Source organism: Perognathus longimembris, chromosome 12, assembly GCF_023159225.1.
Source record: "Perognathus longimembris pacificus isolate PPM17 chromosome 12, ASM2315922v1, whole genome shotgun sequence".
Classification (NCBI taxonomy): domain Eukaryota; kingdom Metazoa; phylum Chordata; class Mammalia; order Rodentia; family Heteromyidae; genus Perognathus; species Perognathus longimembris.
The window spans coordinates 32,876,319-32,900,460 of record NC_063172.1 but is presented as its reverse complement, the minus strand read 5'-3'; the positions used below and the strand labels follow the sequence as shown (position 1 = coordinate 32,900,460).

The following is a 24,142-nucleotide window of genomic DNA, read 5'->3' as shown; positions in this document are numbered from 1 at the left end:
ATAGTTTTGTTGTTTTTAAAAAATACATTTTCTTTTTATAGTGGTATGTCTCTCAAAGAAACTCTGACTCTTGAAGATGGACGAATTGGAGAAAGGCCAGAAATAATTTATCATGTAATCCACACTATTTTATTGGGGTCTCTTGCAATGGTTATAGAAGGGTAAGCATACTTTATTTGATCAATTTTTGCAAAGATTTTTTTTTTTTTTTTTGGTGGTACTGGGGTTTTGAACTCAAGCCTCACTCTTTTTTTTTTTTTTTTTCACTGAGAACCTGTTATTGGCCTTTGGATAGAAACAGGGATTTATTTGCCAGGTAGGATGATCCCATCATACTTCTGCTAGAACCAGCGCATGGCCTCCTCTTTGCTGATTCTGTGTTTGGCCCCTATGCAGCCTGTCCTGCGCTTCTTGTCTGCAATGCTGAACCCCGGCCTGCGCAGCACCACATAGAAGTCCAGGCCATAGATACCAATGCTTGGGTCGTATTTGATGCCCAGATCGATGTGTTCCTGGATCCCCAAACCAAAGTTTCCAGTATCTGAGAAGTTATTTTTTCTTAATTCATATTCCCATACCTTCAGACCTTTCTCCAGGATTTCTTCTGCTTTAAGCCCCATGGACTAGGCAGTGGACAGCAATCTTTTAATTTCTCCTGATACCAAAGGATCTGACAGTGTATCTAGCTTTGGAAAACACTGGGCTCTGCCCTGTGAGCTGCTCCAACACCTTTGCTGCCTGGGTCAGTCTGTCTCCACTCTCCCCAACACAAATGTTGAGGCAGAGCTTGCGGATTTGAAGCCAAGGCTCACTCTTTTTTTTTTTTGGCCCATCCTGGGCCGTGAACTCAGGGCCTGAGCACTGTCCCTGGCTTCTTTTTTGCTCAAGGCTAGCACTTTGCCACTTGAGCCACAGTGCCACTTCTGGCCATTTTCTGTATATGTGGTGCTGAGGAATTGAACCCAGGGCCTCATGTATACGAGGCAAGCACTCTTGCCACTAGGCCATATTCCCAGCCCCCCAAAGGCTTGATAGAGTAGGTGTTGTCTTATTGAGCCATTCCTCCTGCTCCTTTAAAATTTTTTTAAAATTCATTTTTATTTTTTATTGTTATTATAAAGGTGATATATAGAGGGGTTGCAGTTATGTAAGTCAGGTAATGAGTACATATCTTTTTCATTTTTCTCATCATGGGGTTTGAAGTCAGGACCTAGGTGCTGTCCAGGAGCTCTTTTGCTCAAGGCTAGCTTTCTACCACTGTGAGGCACAGTTCCATTTCTGGTTTTCTGGTGGTTAATTTGATAAGACTTTCCTGCCTAGGCTGACCTGAACCTGATTCTCCAGATCTCAGCCACCTGAATGAATAGCTAGGATCACAGATGTGAGCCACTGCATGTCTCTTATGCATGGATTAAAAAAAAAATTTTTTTAACGTCAGAGTCCAATTAGCAATTTTTGGTGGTGATTACCTGTAATGTCAGCACTTAAGAGGCTGATGCTGCAAGATCGTGCACCTGTAAGGCTGCCAAGGCTGGGTACTGGTGGATCATGCCTGTAATCCTAGCTCTGCTGGCAGTTAAGATCTGAGGATTGTTGTTTGAAGCCAGTTGTGCAAGAAAGTCCATGGGACATTTATCTTCAGTTAACCACCAAAAAGATGGAAGCAGAGCTGTGACTTTTTTTTTCCTTGCCAGTCCTGGGGCTTGAACTCAGGGCCTGAGCACTGTCCCTAGCATCTTTTTTTTTGTTCAAGGCTAGCATTCTGCCAACTTGAGCCCAGTGCCACTTCTGGACTTTTTCTATATATGTGGTGCTGAGGGCTTTATATATAGGAGGCAAGCACTCTTGCCACTAGGCCATATTCCCAGCCCCAGAGCTATGACTTTTAAGGGGTAGAATGCTAGCCTTAAGCAAAAAAGCTCAAGGACTATACTCAGGCCCTGAGTTCAAGCCCTAATACCTGCAGAGAAGAAACCCCAAAAGGGCTAGGAATGTGGCTTAGTGGTAGAGTGCTTGCCTTGAGTGCTACATGAAGCCCTGGGTTTGATTCTGCAGCACCATATAAACAGAAAAAGCTGGAAGTGGCACTGTGGCTCAAGTGGTAGAGTGCTAGCCTTGAGCAAACAAAGCTCAGGACAGTGCCCTGGCCCTTAGTTCAAGTTCCAGGACTGACAAAACAAAAGAAAAGAAACAAACAAAAACAAAAACGTGACTATTCTGTTTTCCAGCTTAAAATACATTTGGACTCCTTATGTGTGCATGCTTGCAGCATTTGGTGTGTGTTCCCCTGAACTTTGGATGACAGTTTTTAAGTGGCTTCGGTTAAGAAGTATACATCCAGTACTGTTGGTGAGTGGTTGTTATTCTGTGTTAAATACTGATTTATTCCAATTATATAGTAATAAAATGCTAATAAATAGGAACTACACTGAATACTATTGAAATAGTCTGAATAAATACATAATGACTTACAGATAGAAAAAGAGATCCTTTTATAAACTTAAATAATTTCTGATTTAAAATGAAAGGATTTCAATTGCTACAAATAAAAACATGAACGGTAAGTTACAGTAGTGGTTCATAACTGTCATCCTGATTACTTGGGAGGCTGAAATTGGGAGGACCATGATTCCAGATCAGCTCAATCAGAAAAGTATGCAAGACTCTATACCCATGAAAGAGAAGGTGAACATGGTGGCATGTGCTTGTGCAGGAACCCATCAGTAGGTGGCTCATGCTTAGGCACATTTCCAAGACTCTATTCTAAAAATAATCAGTGAAATCAAGTCTGAGGCCCTGAGTTGAAACCAGTAATACTGCCAAGATAGATAAGTCAGTTTAATTAAACTAGCAAAAATGTAAGGAAGTATAAGAGATCAATAGAAATTAATTTTTTTTCCTTTTTTTTTTTTTGACAGTACTGGGGCTTGACCTCAAGATCTCACACTTGTTCTTTTTGCCTTCTACCATTTGAGCCATGCCTCCAATTCACCTTTGTGTTTTTAAGTCATGGGGCTTGAATTCAGGGCTTGGGCGCTGTCCTGAGCAATTTTGCTTAAGGTTCTACCACTTTGAGCCACAGCAGCACTTCCATTTTTCTGATTGTTAATTGGAGATAGAGTCTCATGGACTTTCCTGCCTGGCTTTCCTGCTTCTTTGAACTGCAATCCTCAGATCTCAGCCTCCTGAGTAGTTAGGACCACAGGCATGAGCCATTGGTGCCCACCTACTATTTACTTTTTTAATGATTAACCTTTTACTTATATAGTTAATGAGTTCATCTCACTTTCCTACAGCTTAATATGTTGAATGTGTGTGTATGTTTGAGTTTGTCCTCCAGAATTATATTTGAAACACATTACTCTCATTTCATTTGGTGAACTAGATTGCCATGTTGACTTGAAATTTTTATAACTATGAGGATATTCAGTTGTTCATAGTATCAGTCCTATAAAATATGCTCCTAAAATACTCATTCTCATTTTTTTCTTTAATGCTTTAGGCTCTTTTTCTGAGCATGGTTGTACCTACTATAATTGGTCTCAATTTATGGAAAGAGGTAAGAAAACCAAGTTTTTATATTACCAAAAACCACTTTAACTATGAGGTAATGATAAATTTATATATGAGGATAGGAAAACCTATTAAAATGTTATTCTAACCAAGTAAGTTTTTCATAGCAATGTTTCATTAAAAAAAAAAAAGGAACATTATAGCAGTGCCTAGAGTTTTAGAGTACTATCTGATGCATCTGTAGTTGAATGTCATTGTTAATTCAACTGATATTGACAAAGGAATGTATCTTACTATTTAAAAATATTTTTGTCACTTCAAAGTTTTAGTAAGTCTTGATGATATAAATTCTTTGCCTTATTATAATGTAACCTGAAACTAATTGCTATAAACCTAAAACTTATCTGGTCTGAAATTTATTTAACACGTATACATGGAAGATACAATGCTTAATTAGTTGCGAGTGATAAAATTATTTACTGAGTCTGGACAGTGAATTTTACTGTAATACAGGTAATTTGAATGGAAAATAATGAGGTCACTAAAGGAGTAAACAGACCCAGGACATTCTAGTCAATGAGAACACTGTTGTAGTTTCATTTGTCTTAAGTTAATTTTAAACTTTATTGTTACTTACCTACCCCCTTTGGGTACTTTGTTTTGCATTTCAGTTTTTCCCCAGACTAATGACAGAATTGACAGAACTACAGGAATTCTATGACCCAGATACAGTGGAACTTATGACCTGGATAAAGTAAGGATTGAACTGCCCAAGACTATTAATGAGCTGTTAACTTTCATTGCATGCTACCTAAGGGATTCTGGGGAAAGAAAAAGCTTAATACTTTACATTGTTTTCATATCCTGTGATTTTTATTTATTTATTTTATTTTTGCCAGTCCTGGAGCTTGGGCTCAGGGCCTCAGTACTGTCTCTGGCTTCTTTTTGCTCAAGACTAGCACTCTATCTCTTGAGCAACTTCCAGCTTTTTCTGTTATGCACGGCTTCATGCATGCTAGGCAAGCACTCTACTGCCAAGCCACATTCCCAGCCCATATCCTGTGATTTCTTTTTTTTAAGGATAGTCTTTGATTAGATTTTGTCATTTTAATATTTCTTTTTTTCCTGCCAGTCTTGGGGCTTGAACTTGGCCTGCGCATTTTCCTTGAGCTTCTTTTGCTCAGGCTACTGCTCTACTACTTGAGCCACAACCCCACTTCTGGCTTTTTCTGAGAAGTTTATTGGAGATAAGAGACTTTCATAGACTTTACTTCCTGGACTGGCTTCAAACTGTGATAAGCCCTTAATTTGCTAATTAAATTTATTTCCATCTTAAAGTACAACATTGATAAGTATGAGATTGGAGATGCCTACCAACAGCAGGAATATGGAATAGGGTACTCTTTTCTTTTTTCTTTCTTGTTGGTTATAGGGCTTGATCTCAGGGCCTAGGTGCTATTCTTGAGTCCTTTTGTTCAAGGCTAGTCCTCTACCTCTTTGAACCACAGCACCACTTCTGGTTTTCTAGTCTCACAGGCTATCCTGTCTAGTCTGGCTTTAAACCTCAATCCTCATACCTCAGCCTCCTGAGTAGGTAGGATTACAGACATGAGCCACCAGTGCCTGGATCTTTTATATAGTCAAAAAGGATGCTGTTTGTTCTTGTGTCAGTTGTGCATGTGCAATAAATTGCTAGTCTTGGTAACCAATGGGTTTAGATTTTAATATCAAAGCAGAACTGGGATCTGGTGTTGGGACCTCTGCAAGCATACAAACATCCTTCACCATACAAACATATAACCCAGAGATTCAAAGGTTATATTGCCAGGAATGAATCCAATAATAAAATATTCAAAGTAGCTGTGTTTTTCTTGGCTTCAGTTCCTAGTTAATTTGTAGCACTGGATCTGAATTCACATTGGTTTGTAGTTTGAAATTATACTTTTTTGAACTAGGAAACCCCAAATCAAGAAATTGACCTAACAAGTGGTTATGGGTTAGCCTGGTAGATCTGTTATGTTTTCAACTCAGGCTATACAGGATTTCTAAATAAATTTTCATGAGGTTGAGCTCTAAAGTTACAAACACAATAAGAAAACACTCCAACATAACAAATATCAGCTATTATTTGTAATAAGCAGCTCAGACCCTTAGTAGTTTTTGTTAATAAATGAGTGCCTTGTTTTATGTAACAGATTGCTATGAAACTTTATTTATTTATTTTTTTGCCATTCCTGAACTCAGGGCCTGCTTGAACTCAGGACCTGAGCACTGTCCCTGGCTTCTTTTTGCTCAAGGCTAGCCCTCTGCCACTTGAGCCACAGCGCCACTTCCCACTTTTTCTATATATGTGGTGCTGTGGAATCGAACCCAGGGCTTCATGTATACGTGGCATGATGCACTTTACCATCAGGTCATATTCCCAGCCCTACTATGAAACTTTAGTGTTTACGAATAATAAACATTTTTCATAGTTTAGAGAGTCAGCAGGTAGGCACAGTGGGACTCCTCTCACCTTGGGCAGCTCAGCTCACTCAGGTGGGCCTAGAAAACCTGGTATGACCACTTACACAGGTCTAGGATCAGCTAGATTTCAGCTGAGGGGATCAAATAGATTTGTCCATGTGTCTAGAGATATGTGGGTTTATTTACAAAATAGTTGTAGAGTTCCCGAGGACCATAAGAAAAGGGCAGGTTTCAAGATCAAGCGTATTTAAAGCTGTCTCTGTATTATGTTGGCTATTTTTATGTTGATCAAAGCAAATTACATAACCATGGTACTAGGAAAAAGTTATTGCAGCCATTGTGTGTGTTTGTGTGTGTGTGTGTGTGTGTGTGTGTGTGTGTGTGTTTGTGTCCTAGGCTAGAACTCAGGGCCTGGCACTAACTCTGAAATGACTGTACTGAAAATTATTTAGTTTTGTTTTGGGTTTTTTTTTTTTTTTTCCAGTATTGGGGCTTGATCTCAGGGCCTGAGCACTGTCCCTGGCTTCTTTTTGCTCAAGGCTAGCACTCTGCCACTAGAGCCACAGCGCCACTTCTGGCTTTTTCTATATATATGTGGTGCTGAGGAATCGAACCCAGGGCTTCATGTATGAGAGGCAAGCACTCGAACACTATATTCCCAGCCCTACACTGAAAATTATTAAAGACATAATGAAACAAATAAGACACGCATATAGAATGAAACACTCAAGAAGACTTTGGAAATGAGTGAAAAAGAAGTAACGTGTTTCTGTGATGAACATTCAGTTTGTGAAAATCAATATAGCTTTTTTTATTGAGGGCTTGTGACTGAAAAGACTTGTATATATAAAAATAACGTTCTACAGCTCATCCATTAAAACTTTTTGTTACGTTTATTTACCATTGAGGAGTACTGACAATATAGTCTTTTGTTGTAACAAAAGAGGAAGTTTCTGATGTGTAGGTGTGGTTCAAGTGGTGGACTGAGTATCTGCCTATCCCTGTTCAAATTCTATTAGTAAAGGGCTGGGATATGGCCTAGTGGCAAGAGTGCTTGCCTCGTATACATGAAGTCCTGGGTTCTATTCCCCGGTACCACGTATATAGAAAATGGCCAGAAGTGGCACTGTGGCTCACATGGCAGAACAAAAAGAAGCCAGGGACGGTGCTCAGGCCCTGAGTCCAAGGCCCAGGACTGGCAAAAAAAAACCCAAAAATTCTATTAATAGGGTGAAAAAGTAAAAGAGAAAGTTCTATCTATATTGCTGATTTACCATATTTTCAAAAGCATAACCAAGGCCTTAATAAATGGATTTTGGACAATTGGACATTTTTTGTTTGTTTGTTTTTTTTTGGCCAGTCCTGGGCCTTGGACTCCGGGCCTGAGCACTGTCCCTGGCTTCTTCCCGCTCAAGGCTAGCACTCCGCCACTTGAGCCACAGCGCCGCTTCTGGCCGTTTTCTGTATATGTGGTGCTGGGGAATCGAACCTAGGGCCTCGTGTATCCGAGGCAGGCACTCTTGCCACTAGGCTATATCCCCAGCCCGACAATTGGACATTTTATCCGGAGTATGATTTATTCTGTCTTATGTCAATTTTCACTGAATGCTCCCTGACGATAGTGGGCTAGGTTATATCTCTTCATTTCCAGAGCATGGTACTAGCCATAGCACATAGTAGATGGATGCTGAGTGTTGAACATATTAAGTGAATAAATGAAGGTAGGACTGAGAAAGTAGCTCAATAGTAGAATATTTGGTTATTATGTCCCATGCCATGGGTTTGGTCTTCCTGTGTTGCATAGATAGATAGTTATATGGACAGTCACGATTGAGTAGTGAGTACAGGGAGGGAGCAGGAGAGTAGATGTAGGAGTTGGGTTGGGTTGGTTAATATTTGCAAAAGATGACTTTGAGAATTTATAGTATCACCACTGAACTAGCCAACTTAGCCAAAATAGTATATTCTTATCCATTATTTCATTCTGTTGTTTTTAATGACATTGTTATCCCTTGATTTACATGTTTAGACTTACTGTCTTCCTGTGTTCCCTCTTTTTTTAAGCATTCCCTTGTACAACTTCTTAAAAGTAACAAATATATATTAAAATAATTTCTGTATCTTCATTCAAAATAATGCTCTGTGTGAGTGTGAGTGTGTGTGTGTGTGTGTGTGTGTGTGTGTGTGTGTGTGTGTGTGTGTGTGTTGGCCCTGGGTCTTAAACTTAGGTCTGGGGTACTGACTCTGAGCCTTTTTTGCTCAAGGCTAGTGCTCCACCATTTGAGCCACAGCTCCACTTCTGGCTTTTTTGGTAGTTAATTGGAGATAAGAGTCTCACAGACTTTCCTGGACTGGCTTCAAACAGCAATGCTCAGATCTTAGCCCCCTGAGCAGCTAGGATTATAGGCATGGACCACTGGTGCTGGGCTAAAATAATGCTTTTTAAGTGGATCCATAAATTAACTGAATAACTGAAACAGTGTATTGTACATTGTAAGCTACCTGCTATTTCAGGATTGTTATAAATCATCTATCTCAATAGTGTACTTGGTTTTCATTGTGTATCTTTTTTGGCTCTTTGCAGAAGGCAAGCTCCAGTGGCAGCTGTGTTTGCAGGAAGTCCACAGTTAATGGGTGCAATTAAGTTGTGCACTGGATGGATGGTGACGAGCTTGCCTCTTTACAACGATGATGATCTTCTCAAGAGAAATGAAAATGTAAGTCATATAGAGTTCTATATTTAGACATTTTATAGCACTCTATGATTTAGCATACTTCTGTGCTAATGCATATGTTCCTAGTTAGGAAAATCCAAACAATTTTAATTTGCTTTTAAAAGTTACATGGTGGAGCTGGGAATATGGCCTAGTGGCAAGAGTGCTTGCCTCGCATCCCAGCACCACATATATAGAAAACGGCCAGAAGTGGCGCTGTGGCTCAAGTGGCAGAGTGCTAGCCTTGAGCAAAAATAAAGAAGCCAGGGACAGTGCTCAGGCCCTGAGTTCAAGGCCCAGAACTGGCAAAAAAAAAAGTTACATGGTAAATTTAACCAAGGGAAATCCAAAATTAAAGAATACTTTCTTTGTTTTAAATTTCAATATTGGTTGTGTACCAATGGCTCACCCCTGTAATCCTAGCTACTCAGGAGACTGGGATCTGAGGATTATGGTTTGAAGCCAGCCCAGTCAGGAAAGTCCATGAGACTCTAATCTCTAATTAACCACCAGAATACTGGAAGTGGTGCTGTGGCTCAAAGTGGTAGAGTGCTAGCCTTGGGCAAAAGAGCTCAGGAACAGCATCCAAGCCCTAAATTCAAGCCCCATGGCTGACATAAAAACAAAAATAAAAAACCAACCATCAATACCGGTCAGGTGCTAGTGGCTCATGTCTATAATTCTAGCTACTCAGTAGGCTGAGATCTGAGGATATCAGTTCAGAGTCAGTCAGGTAAGAAAGTCTGTTGAGACTTACCTCCAATTAAGCATCATGAAAGCTAGAAGTGTACCTGTAGCTTAAGTGATAGTGCACTAGCTAGCCTTGAGTTAAAAAGCTCAGGGACAGGGGCTGGGGATATAGCCTAGTGGCAAGAGTGCCTGCCTCGGATACACGAGGCCCTAGGTTCGATTCCCCAGCACCACATATACAGAAAACGGCCAGAAGCGGCGCTGTGGCTCAAGTGGCAGAGTGCTAGCCTTGAGCAAAAGGAAGCCAGGGACAGTGCTCAGGCCCTGAGTCCAAGGCCCAGGACTGGCCAAAAAAAAAAAAAAAAAAAAAAAAAAAAAAAAAAGCTCAGGGACAGCTCCCAGGCCCTGAGTTCAAGCCTAAGATTTGCAAAACAAAACAACAACAACAAAAAATTTAGGTAGGTAGATAGCTAGATCTAAATATCAATAGTAAGGGGCTGGGGATATGGCCTAGTGGCAAGAGTGCCTGCCTTGTATACATGAGGCCCTGGGTTCGATTCCCCAGCACCACATATACAGAAAATGGCCAGAAGTGGCGCTGCGGCTCAAGTGGCAGAGTGCTAGCCTTGAGCAAAAAGAAGCCGGGGACAGTCTTCAGGCCCTGAGTCCAAGCCCCAGGACTGGCCAAAAAAAAAAACACAAAAAAAACAAAAAAAAATAAATATCAATAGTATTCAGTATTGGTATGTTTCTGGGGAGAGCATCTAATTTTCCATAGTTATCAGAGAAACTGACATGTAGTATTTCAGAACGGTAAACTTTTTTTTTTTTAAACTGTTCATGAGTTTTTATTTTTTATTTTATTTATTTATTTATTTTTTATTTTTTGGCCAGTCCTGGGGCTTGGACTCAGGGCCTGAGCACTGTCCCTGGCTTCTTCTTGCTCAAGGCTAGCACTCTGCCACTTGAGCCACAGCGCCACTCTGGCCATTTTCTGTATATGTGGTGCTGGGGAATAGAATCCAGGGCCTCATGTATACGAGGCAAGCACTCTTGCCACTAGGCCATATCCCCAGCCCCAGAACGGTAAACTTTTAAGAACATTTTTCTCAAATTTTGAAGAAGTATATCTTTTTTTTTTTTTTTTTTGGCCAGTCCTGGGCCTTGGACTCGGCCTGAGCACCATCCCTGGCTTCTTCCCACTCAAGGCTAGCACTCTGCCACCTGAGCCACAGTGTCCCTTCTGGCCGTTTTCCATATATGTGGGAATCGAACCGAGAGCTTCATGTGTAGGAGGCAAGCACTCTTGGCACTAGGCCATATTCCCAGCCCGAAGAAGTATATCTTGGTATGCTTTGTCTTTTCAAGCTACAATTCTGTTACTAGTTAAGCACTATGACTTAGCTCGGCATGTTGGCATGCCCTATAATCCTAGCTAATTGAAGGATGGAGACAAGAGGAATACAGTTTCTTAATGAGTGTGCATATGCGTGTGTGTGAGTGAGCACACGCATGCATGCACACTGGTACTATGGCTTGAACTCAGGGCCTCATGCTTTCACTCAGCTTTTCCGATCAAGGCTGGCACTCTAATACTTGAGCCACAACTCTACTTCTAGCTTTTTCCTGGTTTAACTGGAGATAAGAATCTCATGGAAAAAAAAAAGAATCTCATGGGTTTGTCTGCCGTGGCTTGACTTTGGACTTACATCCTCAGATCTCAGCCTCCTGACTATGTAGGTTATAGGTGCTAGCCACTGGTTAGCATTGTAATTTCAAGGCCAGCCTGAGCAATTTAGCGTTTCAAAGCAAAAAAAAAAAAAATTAAAGATTAGGGTATCTAACTAAGTGGCAGAGTATGTTTAGAAGACTTACTGAGTTTAATCCCAAGCACTACAAAAACAACTCTTTTTAGAGCACTTTCCTAGGCATAAGGCCCTCAGTTCTATACCTAGCACTGAATAAACAAAAGCCAAAACAAAGCTGGGTGCTTGTGGCTCATGCCTCTAATCCTAGCTACTCAAGAGGCTAACATGTGAGGATGGAGATTTGAAGCCAGCCTAGGCAGGAAAAATCTGTGAATTATTTCCAGTTAACCAAAAATATGCAAGTGGAGCTGTGGCTCAAAGTGGTAGAGTACTAACCTTGAGCACAAAAACTCAGAGACAGTGTGCAGGCCTTGTGTTTAAGCTCCATGACACACACACACACACACAGACGCACGCACGCACGCACATGCAGAACCAAAACAACAACATTACAAAACACAAAGCAGACTAGAATTCACGTATTCAAATACTACTTTTAAATATTTTTACATTAGTCCTAAGGCTTGGACTCAGGGCTTGGGTACGGTCCTGATTTTTTTTTGTTCAAAGCTAGTGCTCCACCATTTGAGCCACAACTCCACTTGTGGCTTCTGTAGTTCTTAATTAGAGATAAAAGTCTAACAGACTTTTTTGCCTGGGCTGGCTTTGAACCATGATCTTCAGTCTTCTGAGTAGCTAGGATTACAGATGTGAGCTTTGAACCAGGATCTTCAGTCTTCTGAGTAGCTAGGATTACAGATGTGAGCTTTGAACCAGGATCTTCAGTCTTCTGAGTAGCTAGGACTATAGATGTGAGCAACCAGTATCTGGCCAGAATTGGTACATTTTAGACACATGGTAGATTGGTTGCCTAGGACTAAAGAAAGTAGAGGGGTTGGATACAAGGTTTCTTTGGTGGGGTAATGCAAATGATAGCAAAATAAGTGTGTTGGTGAATGCACAACTCTGTAAATATATTAAAAGTCTATTGAAGAGCTGAGAATGTGGCTTAGTGGTAGAGTGCTTGCCTTGCATGCATGAAGCCCTGGGTTCCATTTCTCAGCATCATATACACAGAAAAAGCCGGAAATGGCTCTGTGGCTCAAGAGGTAGAATGCTAGCCTTGAGCAAAAAGAAGCTAGGGACAGTGCTCAGGCCCTGAGTCCAAGCCCCGGGACATGCAAAAAATTTAAAAATTTAAAAAATAAAAATAAAAATGTAGGCTGGGAATATGGCCTAGTGGTAGAGTGCATGAAGCCCTGGTTTCGATTCCTCAGCACCATATATAGAAAAAGCCAGAAGTGGCGCTGTAACTCAAGTGCTAAAGTGCTAGTCTTGAGCAAAAAGAAGCCAGGGACAGTGCTCAGGCCCTGAGTTCAAGCCCCCAGCACTGGCAAAAAAATAAAAATAAAAATCTATTGAATAATAGGTGAATTAGATGGTATGTAAATTGTATTTTAATTAACTTAGTTTTATTTAGTAAAAGCTTTCACTGTCTTGTAAAATCAATTTTAATATTTCAGATATATCAAATCTATTCCAAGCGACCTGCTGAAGATATTTATAAAATACTGACGTCTTACAAAGCTAACTACCTAATTGTAGAAGACTCTATCTGCAATGAGATGGGAACCATGAGTGGCTGTAGAGTTAAAGATTTATTAGATGTTGCAAATGGCCATGTAAGTAACTATGTGAAAAGTTACTTCAGTCTTTAATTTTGGAATATAACTCAGAATATAATTGAAGTTCGGCTTTGGTGGTTTATTCCTAAAATTTAAGCTACTCCAGAGGCTGAGATTTGAGGATCAAGGTTTGAACTCAGCCCAGGCAGACAAGAGAGTTTTATTTCCACTTTACCTGAAAAAAGCTATTAGTAGAGATGTGGCTCAAGTGGTAGAATGCCCAGAGTGCAAATTACAAGAGAAAGCACCAGGCCCTGAAGTACAAGCCCCTATACTAGCACTACCACTAGCACATGCACACACAATATATGTATATATATATATATATAATATAGATATATGTGTGTGTATAAATGTGTATGTATTTTTAATTAAATTTTTTTTTTGCCAGTCCTGGGGCTTGAACTCAGGGCCGGAGCACTGTCATTGGCTTCTTTTTGATCAAGACTAGCACTCTACCTCTTGAGCCACAGACCCACTTCCAGCTTTTTCTCTTTATGTGGTGCTGAGGAATCGAACCCAGGGCTTCATGCATGCTAGGCAAGCACTCTACCACTAAACCACATTTCCAGCCCCTGTATATGTATTTTTACAAAGAAAATAATACAAATTTTACCAGTATTCAAATTTTTTATTAGTCTACATAGGCTTTTGTTGCTTATGTTTTTCAATGTGCAAACACCTGGTCATTTAAAAAAATAATTCTGGGAATGAATCTAGGGTCTCATGGGCATGCAAATGCTCTACCACTAAGCTATACCCTCAAAAATAGTTATAAATAAAAGATTACCTAATTTAATTGGAATGATTTGATTATAATAACCTAAAGAGCAGCTAATTGCAGTGTTATATTCTTTTATTTTTTAAACTTATTTATTTCGCCAACTGTGGGCCTTGAACTCAGGACATGGGCACTGTTTCTGAGCTCTTTTGCCCAAGGCTAATGCTCTACAGCTTTGAGCCACAGCACTTCTGGTTTTCTGGTGATTAATTGGAGATAAGAATCTCAGGGGCTTGGCAATGTGGCTTAGTGGTAAGAGTGCTTGCCTAACATGCATAAAGCCCTGGGTTCGATTCCTCAGCTTCACATAAACAAAAAAAAGCCAGAAATGGGTGCTGTGGCTCAAGAGGAAGAGTGCTAGCCTTGAACAAAAAGAAACCAGGAACAGTGCTCAGGCCCTGAGTTCAAGCCCCAGGACTGGCAAACAAAATGAAAAAAGAAAAAGTGATTTTTCAATTTAAATTAACACAAGACATGGACAGTGAGTGAGTCCTTATTATCCAGATTCACTTCAGTTGTTAGAATTTAGCTGGGTGTTAATATTTTATTTGAGCGGAAGTGTTGTACCAGATCCGATGCCTATATAGGATTCGTTGTATAACGCAGTCACATTTTGTAAGTGTCCATTTGCAGACACAAAGTATGGGCTCCATCTGTATAATAGGAAGAATGGCACGGGGTGTTGGTCAGGGCTAAGATGAAATGGTCTCAACATAGAATTCAGTGATGGAGAGACATCCACTGTGAGTTCACTCATTTGAAATTCCAAAATGCAAATGAACATGGTGGGGAGGGCTCCCCCAAACCAACTACAGCCGCTTTACCCACCTTTATTATTTCTCAGCCTGCAGTTGATATCCTGTATATCTGGTAACCAAGAAAACTGATGCCTTTACTCCTGAGAAAACTGTGCATAGAAGACTTTAGGAAAAGTTTAGTAGATCATTGTAAATTGCAGTGAAGATTCTGCTTAAGCTACAGATCAATTTTTTTTTTCTGCATCTTCCTAAATCTTAATCCTTTGTTTTATAACCCAATTCTTGGAGGTGAAAAATTAGTTGAGAATTCTCAAGCATTCTTTATGATCCCTTAAATGTCAACTATAAACATCCTGTTTTATGCTGTGTATGTTTTAAATTCTCTCTGATGGTACTTGATGTCAGTGATGTTTGACTTATTGGTGACAGAATAGGATTAGTTAAGCATTTTTATTAAGTTCTGCTGTATTTCTATCTGTTATTTGGAGCCTTTCTGGTCTGCTCTTGGCTTTTACTTTTTTGTTGTTGTTTTTTTGGCCAGTCCTGGGCTTTGGACTCAGGGCCTGAGCACTGTCCCTGGCTTCTTCCTGCTCAAGGCTAGCACTCTGTCACCTGAACCACAGCGCCCCCTCTGGCCGTTTTCCATATATGTGGTGCTGGGGAATCGAACCAAGAGCTTCATGTATAGGAGGCAAGCACTCTTGCCACTAGGCCATATTCCCAGCCCGGCTTTTACTTTTTTTAATGGGCCACTTCTTTCATGTAATTTCGGTCATAGACTTAAATAAAGTAAGCCATCTTTTTAATTTTGTGTGTGTGTGTGCGTGTGCGCATGTGTGTGTGCCAGTGTGCCAGTCCTGGGGCTTGAACTCATTGTCTGGGTGCTGTCCCTGAGCTTTTGTGCTCAAAGCTAGGTCTACCACTTGAGTTACAGCTCTATTTAAGACTGTTTTAGTATTTAATTGGAGGTAAGAATCTCAAAAATGTAGAGCTCCCCTATGACCTAGCAGCCCCACTTTTGGGCATCTACCCAAAAGACCACAAACAAGAACACACTAAAGCCACCAGCACAACAATGTTCATTGCAGCACAATTTGTCATAGCTAAAATATGGAACCAACCCAGATGCTCCTCAGTAGACAAATGGATCAGGAAAATGTAGTACATATGCACAATGGAATTTTATGCCTCTATCAGAAAGAATGACATTACCCCATTTGTAAGGAAATGGAAGGACTTGGAAAAAATTATACTAAGTGAAGTGAGCCAGACCCAAAGAAACTTGGACTCTGTGGTTTCCCTCATAGGGAATAATTGCACAGGTTTAGGCTAGTCACAGCAGAGGATCACAAGAGCCCAATTGCTATGCCCTTATGAACACATAAGATGATGCTAAGTGAAATGAACTCCATGTTATGGAAATGAGTGTTTTATCACTGTTGTAATTACTTTCAATATGCCATGTGAAACTGTAGCTTCTTTTGTTGATGATCCTCTTGTATCCCCTGCCTGTGATTGTACCCACGCTATTACTGTGTCTCATCTGAGTACACTGGATACTGTATATATTGGTATTAGAACTAGGGAAGTGAGAGGGAATATCAAAATTGAGAGGCAAAGGATAAAAAGACAAACAACTCCAAAACCAATACTTGAAAAACCATTTTGTGTAAACCAACTGAAAACTCATGGGGGGAGAGGGGAAGGGGGAGAGGGCAGGGGAGAATGAGGGAAGAGGTAACAAATAGTACAGGAAATGTACCCATGGCCTAATGTATGTAACTGTAACCCCTCTGTACATCACTTCGACAAAAATAAGTAATTATTAATTTTAAAAAAAGAATCTCATGAACTTTGAACTGTGAATCTCAGCCTCCTAAGTAGGTGAGATTACAGGTGTGAGCCACTTGTGCTCAGCCCCTCCTTTTAATCTTAAAGTTGACTTTCTGATATCTTTGATAGAGTGTAGGATTATATTTACTATCTTATCTTAACTCAAATACTCTACCACTGAGTTGTACGTATCCAGCTAGCATTTTATTGTTTAAAAAAAAACCTCAACAGGGCTGGGAATATGGCCTAGTGGCAAGAGTGCTTGCCTTGTATACACAAAGCACTGGGTTTGATTCCTCTGCACCACATATATAGAAAAGGTCAGAAGTGGCTGGGGATATGGCCTAGTGGCAAGAGTGCCTGCCTCATATACATGAGGCCCTGGGTTCATTTCCCCAGCACCACATATACAGAAAATGGCCAGAAGTGGCACTGTGGCTCAAGTGGCAGAGTGCTAGCCTTGAGCAAAAAGAAGCCAGGGACAGTGCTCAGGCCCTGAGTCCAAGCCCCAGGACTGGCCAAAAAAAAAAAAAAAAGAAAAGGTCAGAAGTGGTGCTGTGGCTCAAGTGGCAGAGTGCTAGCCTTGAGCAAAAAGAGGCCAGGGACAGTGCTCAGGCCCTGAGTTCAAGCCCCAGGACTGGCAGAAAGAAAAAAAAATTAAAAAGCTCAAAAATGTGCAGATAATTAGGTCATTATCAGTCTATGTTCAAGAGTCTGAATATAGAGTTGGAATATAATGTGTTCACTTTTCAGCTTTAATCAGTTCTGTGATTTGGTTCTTTAGAGCAATGATAATTGATGATAGAGAACAATATCTGTAAATTTTGGGATTCAATCTTTTAAAAACTAGAAACATTTTATACTCATTTCTCAATCCAATAGAAAGTTCAGGAGTTTAGTAGACATGGTGACTCACTTATGACAAGTCTTATGTTTGTTAAATAGTGTGAGGTATTATATAGTTCATGTTTAGCAGTAATATTTTTTCATGTCAAATGTACAAGGACTTGTACATTAGTTACTTGTACAAAGATTGCGTTTTTCTCATTAAGTTCAATATACTTAAACATTATATTTCTTTTCTTTTGATAGGTGGTTTGTGAAGAAGGTGACAGGTTAACCTATTCAAAATATGGACGGTTTTGTCATGAGGTCAAAATTAACTATTCTCCATATGTGAATTATTTCACTAGAGTATACTGGAACAGGTCCTACTTTGTATATAAAATCAACACTGTGATCTCCTTCCAATCTTGAAAAGTAACAGAGCCTTCATTTCAAAGACTGAAGCTACTTGAAGTAAATGTGATTTTCTTCTACCTATGTGGTGTCTGTTGCAGATCAGAGTGTGGACATTCAAAGTGCTGCTGCTGCTTCCTCTCTTGCTATTAACTATGTCCAAGGTTTTGAGCGAAATAGATCAAGAATTAACTTTTAGTAAAATGTCAAATCTACTCTGCAATATTCCAGACAGTTCCTTCCTTATTATTACATGGTCTTTAAAGATTTCCCTACTGCAGTGTTTCTCCATAAATCTTCATTCTATCATAATATTGATCTTGAATATGTTCAAGCTCAAAATCTATTTCATATACATAATATTTAATGAATATTTATTATTATAATAGAAGGAAAGATCACTTTTCAAACAAGTTTCTCAAGCTATTTAATGGCTTTATAACAATTAAAATTCTATAATAAAATGATAATTTAAACAGTAGTTGAAAACATGACATTTGAATTGAAATTATATAAAGGAAAGTGATTTTGAGGATATACATAAATAAATATCCAGAATTTTCCATAAAACTGCTCTTATCATTTGCTGCTTATGTGAGACTTTCTTAGAAATGGTGCATGTTATTGTATTTTATGACTATTGATTGCCTATTTTTCACTTATGCCCATTAAGTTTATTACAATTTACTCATTATAAAACAATAATTCTTTTTACCTCTATGTGTGTATTTTCAAATAGTCATTTAAAAGAATGTTCAGATTTTAAAGTATAAAGTATAGGGTATATAGTATATTCGTGTTTTCTATGGTAGTATGAAGTGAAATAAAAAAAATCCTTGTCAGAATAAGTACACTACAATGAAGATCTGTTTCTGGAAGTATATACAGCTGCTGTTAAACATATACCTGCATACATGTATGTTTGTTTTCAAAAGAAAATTATATTTGTGAAACTGGGATACAGTGTCATTGTTAGAGCAAAGTAACCATTATATTTTCAAATGCAAATTCACAGTACAAATGCTATGAATTTTTAAGTATTTTCATATTCATTTATTAAAAGAAAAATAATTAATTTGACCTTTTAAAGAGATTCATGATAGATGTAGCCTGTAGATCATTTTAGTGTAAGATACATTTTTAGTTTTATCTTATACACTGTTCAGTGAAAAGGTTTTTACATGTTTCACTTGTTATTGTAAAAATTGCCTTCTTTAGAACTCAAAGTAACATCATCTTTATTTTTTTAATTAAAAAAAAAATTCTGCCAAGTGCTGGTGGCTCATACCTGTACTCAGGAGGCTGACATCCTAGAATCAAGGTTTGTAGCCAGCCAGGACAGGAGTGTATATGAAACTCATCTCAGATTAAAAACCAAAACGTCAGAGGGGAGCTATGGCTCAAGTTGTAGAGTACTGGCCTTGAGCAAAGAACCTCAGGCATAGTGCTCATGCCCTGAGTTCAAGTCCCAGGACTGGCACACAAAAAATGTTTTTAAGTACATGATTTCTTAGAGTAACTCTACCCATAACAGTTTCATTATATAAAATAGTAACTCTTATAACCTCTATGTATCTATTTTTTTATTGTTATAAAGGTAATTTACAGAGGGATTATAGTTGTATAAGTCAGGTAAAGAGTACATTTCTTTTTTGACAATGTCACTACTTTTCTTGCTCTCTTCTAGTTTTTTATGCATATACTTTAAATGGTTATTTGGGCTTAATTGTTTGATAGCAGTGTCATACAACTGATGCATTTGTTTCATTGGTTCTCATTTTGCATTGCTTAACTAAAGGGAACTATGGACAGTGTTTTCCAGATTGACTCTACATCTTAGTAGTAAACCACAATACTTAGTATTGAATTTTATGAAAGATGACCATAGCTACCTGAGTACACAGTGAGTAGTCACATGGTAGTACTTGTGATAACAGCATGCCAAACAATGCAACAATGCATATTCAAAAAGAGAAATAGAACATCCTACTTCTTATGTAGTAGGTAACAACTGAATTTTTATTGCTGTATTTTGATTACATGTGTTGAGTTACTTTTGGTGGTTATGTTTTGTTTTTTTTGTTTGCCATATTACTAAGCTCTTGTACTTTTGTCAGCTTTTTTCTTAAATAGTTTTGGAAATTTTTTAACTGAGTTTTCAAGATAACTATTTTTTTATTAATCAATTGAAAGGGAAAAGTAACATTTATTCTGGAAGTAATGATACTGCATATGAGAAGGCTTATTTGCTTCTGTGTTCACTGTAGTTAAAACAAAAGTACTAGACAATTTTGAGTTAGAAGCATGTGTTTCCTTATTTTTAGAGTAACAAATTATTAAGAATATGCAAGTACCTATTACATGTCGTAACTGAATAGGTGTTAAGTTTAACAACAAAGATCTATTAAAGGAATAAAATTCATGGGTCTTGGGATGAAGGACTTTCTCTAAAAGAAAAAACCCAAAACAACCATAAAACATACTTTGTCCTTGATAGGCAAACCCAGTAAGATAAGTGCCTTAAATTCTTTATTTCTAAGTTTAGTTTCTGTTTTCCTCAAAATAGCCATTTTCTTTCCCCTAACAAAATGTTAAATCTTTCCTTATAAATCAAAGGAGCGGAACTGGCAGTATAGCACAGTCTTAGAGCCCTTCCCTAGTATAACTGAAGCCCTAGGTTTGATTCTCAACAATACAATACTATAAAAATAAAAAATCTTCCCTATGCTATTGTCACTACTAACTTCGATTCAATAACAAATCTTTGCTAAGTATGATATACTCCTAAATGAATTTAGCTTTCCAAATGCCAAATAGTCAACAAATGAAGCATATTTAATAAGTTATGTAATATTGACTTGATATCTATATCTTGGTGCTTTTTGTTAGACTGGTATAGTTTTATAACCTAAGGAATACGTGTTGTACTTCACTCATTTTTTTCTTAACTACTTTTGTATACATAGATTTTTTTTTTCTTTTTAGGACATTTAACCCAAATTGTGAATGGCCTCATGTTCTCACACTTCATTCCATATAGTCCACATTGATTCAAAGAATAGTCAAGATAGGAGCTAAAAGTGTGTTATAATTTGTGGCCAAAATACTTAAAGTAGATTATTAGCCAGGCACCAGTGCCTTGTGCCCATAATCCTAGATATTAAGAGAGCTGAGATCTGGGAATCATGATTTTAAGGCAGGCGAGGCACAAAAGTCCTGGAGACTCTTATCTCCAGTTAACTAGAAAAAACCTGGACTAGAGGTATGGCTCAAGTAGTAGAGCAATAGTGGTGAGCAGAAACAGCAGAGCAAAAGTACAAGGTCTTGAGTTTAAGCCCTGATACCAGCACTAAATAAACAAACAAGATTATTAAAATTTCTTAAATAGCTATCTTAAGTTCCTTTATTGCAGAGAAATCAATTTTTTCAGCCTCTTCTATTTTTGAACTATTAAAACATGTCTTGTGTGGATAAAAGTAGTGCCTCTTCAAATGGTGGGATTTTAAAAAGTTGTAAATAGACTGATCTTTTGGCAAATTTATTTTTCATGCATGAATATTTAAAGGATATGTTGCAAATTATTTTGTGTCTTTAAGAACCTTTTGATAAAACAAATAACTACTTTCCAATTTACATCTCATTGTATTCTCCATCTGTCCAATTTTTAAAATGTACAGTCTCTATTGTTGGTATTTGTAATTATTTTAGATCTCAGTCTGAAAGTTGAAGTAAAATCAAATAATTTCTTATTGAAAATACTGTGTGTAGAGTTAATACTTTAAAAAAAATTAGATGTGAAAATTGCAAAGGAATATATAATATGACTCAACTATTTTCTGTCTGTTAAAACTTCTAAACATTACATTTATTTGTTTCCATAATAAAAAGGATATTCTGGAACCAGATTTGTTTAGTATAAAGGTCTCTTTGAATCATCTCTGTTTAAAGTCTCTTGGAATGTGCAACATCTTTTCCTCATCATACAAAATCCTGTGTGCCGTTTTATGAGAGATTCACTTAACTTGTGACCACTGAGTATATGTAGTAGACTAGTGATATCACATAGAAATATACATATCAAATTTATAATGAAATATCTCAAACTGCTTTTTCACAGTTTAAGCTAATAGCTTTGTCCACCTATTTAACAGATTAATACAATCACCTTTAACCTCTGAATCAATCTAAATATATTTAGATTAAATTTAGATTAAATGTTTCTCTTTTAAATATGTTACATTTTTGCAAAAATATAAAAAATTTAGGTTGGGGGGCTGGGAATGCGGCTTAGTGGTAGAATACTTGCCTAGCATGCATGAAGCCCTGGGTTCAATTCCTCAGCACCACATATACAGAAAAAGCCAGAAGTGGCCCTGTGGCTCAAGTGGTAGAGTGCTAGCCTTGAGCAAAAAGAAGCCAGGGACAGTGCTCAGGCTCTGAGTTCAAGCCCTAGGATTGGCAAAAAAATTAAGTTGGGCCCTGGTAGCTCAAGCTTTTAAATCCTAACTACTCAGGAGACTGAGATCTCAAGGTCTTAGTTTGAAGTCAGCCTTAGCAGAAAAGTCCCAAGTCCATGAGACTCTTTTCTACAAATAAATAGCAAAAAGCCAGATGTGGATGTGTGGCTCAAATAATAGAGCACCAGTCTTGAGTGAAAAGACAGGAAAGCATGTGATGCCCATGTCTATAATCTCAGCTATTGGGATACTGAGGCAGGAGAATCGAGTTCAAGGCCATCCTGGGATACAGAATGAGACCTTGTCCCCAAAAAATTGAAACAAGCCATACTAACCAGTCACCTTTGGAATATAAGTAACTGCCAACTCATTACCTTGAAAATACATAGGAGGGAGAGTTCAAACATTAAAAAAAAAAATTCTATCACCTTTGTTTTTAAATTGTCTTTTGTTCATACATGAACTTTTTTATGTCTATTGAAATACAGTTCCTATGCCACACAATTCATCTGCTTGAAGTGTTTAGTTAAGTGGTTTTTAGTAGTACCACAATGTGATTGTTATAAAAGTGATATACAGAGGGGCTACAGTTACATAAATCAGGTAAAGAGCACATTTATTTTTGGACATTGTCATCCCTTCCCTTGCTCTCTTCTAGTTTTTCCCTACCATCCCCAACCACAATTTGTGTAGTTAATTTTCTTTTTTAATTATTAATATTATAAATGTGATACACAGAGGAGTTACCACTGTGTAAGTCAGGTAGTGAGTACTGTATAGTTTTGTGTTTGTTTTTTTGCCAGTCCTGGGGCTTGAACTTAGGGCCTGAGCACTGTCCCTGACTTCCTTTAGCTCAAGGCTAACATTCTACCACTTGAGCCTCAGGGCCACTTCTGGCTTTTTCTGTATATGTGGTACTGAGGAATTGAAACCAGGGCTTTATGCATGCTAGGCAGCACTCTGCCGCTAAGCCACATTCTTGGCTGAGCACTGGGCATTTTTAAGACAGTCATCCCTTTCCTTGCTCTCTCCCAATTTTTCCCTCCAGTTGGCTCACCACAAGTTGGATAGTTCATTTTCAACGTAGTGTTTAATGAGTACCACTGCTGCATTTGTTCACTCTATTGTGCATTGTCCCTCATTTCTGTGCCCCCCTCTTACTTGCCCAAAGACAGAGAGATGAACAAACAAGGTATCACCACAATTTAAGACATTTCATCATCCCCTAAAGAAGCCCCATGTCCTTTGTCAAACCCAACCACCCAATTTTAGGCCACTACTACTAATCTCCCTACAGTATAGCTGTCTATTTTGGGTATTTTATATGAATAGAATTGTGTAATAGATTTTTTTTTAGCCTAATCTTATCCCTCCCCATCCCTCCTTGGGGCTTGAATTTTGGGCCTCATGCTCTTATTTAGCTTTTGCTTCCTGTTGGTACTCTACCACTTTAGCCACTGCTCCACTTCTGGCTTTTTTTGTTGCCTTATTGGAGATAAGAGTCAGATTTGTCTTGTCAGGGCTGGCTTTGAACCTATACTCAGATCTCAACCCCTGGAGTAAGTAGGATTGATTATAGGCATGAACCATGGGACTAAACATAGTTAACATTTTTATGGTTCACCCGTTTTATAGCACATGTCATTTCTCTTGAGTGCCCCCCCCCCAATAATTCCACTGTGGCTATGTCATATTTTTATTCGCCCATTCAGTTGATGGACATTTTAGAGTGATTTTTGGCAATTGATGCTGCTATGAATATTTTTATGTATAAGTTTTTGTATGGACATACATTTTCATTTCACTTTTAGCATATATAAGTATATATAATAGGAGAATTGCTAGGTCATCTCGACTAGTTAACTTGTTTTTTCCCTGATCCATTGTAGGACATCATAGGGCTTAAACTCAGGGCCTGGGCACTGTCCCTGAGCTTTTTCTCTAAAGGCTAGCACTGTACCAACTTGGAGCTATAGTGCCACTTCTGGTTTTCTGAGGGTTAATTAGAGATAAGGGTGTCATGGCCTTTCCTGCCTGGGCTGGCTTTGAACCACAATCCTTAGATCTCAGCTTCCTGAGTAATTGCACTACAGGCATGTATCACTGGTGCCTGGCTACTAGTTAACTTTTTGAGAAACTACTGGAATATTTCTCAGAGTCTGGTACTATTTTGTAATTCTTCCAGCAATGTTCTCCAT

The 24,142-nt window shown here is 38.5% G+C and overlaps 1 protein-coding gene and 1 pseudogene across 2 annotated transcripts in view; one reads left to right on the top strand and one right to left on the bottom strand.

Annotated features, from left to right (window-relative positions):
• Positions 1–21,392, top strand: part of Dpy19l4 (dpy-19 like 4) — a 59,969-nt gene extending 38,577 nt beyond the window's left edge. Inside the window, exons 13-20 of one of the 2 annotated variants that reach the window (XR_007212748.1) lie at positions 42–161; positions 2,229–2,349; positions 3,503–3,559; positions 4,185–4,267; positions 8,564–8,696; positions 12,715–12,873; positions 14,502–14,604; positions 17,341–17,459. Coding sequence is in view for 1 of the 2 variants with exons in the window: in XM_048358399.1 (XP_048214356.1) it covers positions 42–161; positions 2,229–2,349; positions 3,503–3,559; positions 4,185–4,267; positions 8,564–8,696; positions 12,715–12,873; positions 17,341–17,505 (838 nt within the window). In the remaining variant the exon portion in view is untranslated. Of the gene's footprint in view, positions 1–41; positions 162–2,228; positions 2,350–3,502; positions 3,560–4,184; positions 4,268–8,563; positions 8,697–12,714; positions 12,874–14,501; positions 14,605–17,340 lie in introns of both variants that reach the window. The other variant, XM_048358399.1, reaches the window with a different exon arrangement.
• On the bottom strand, positions 306–1,550 carry LOC125361002 (annotated as a pseudogene).
• Positions 21,393–24,142: the final 2,750 nt, after the last annotated feature.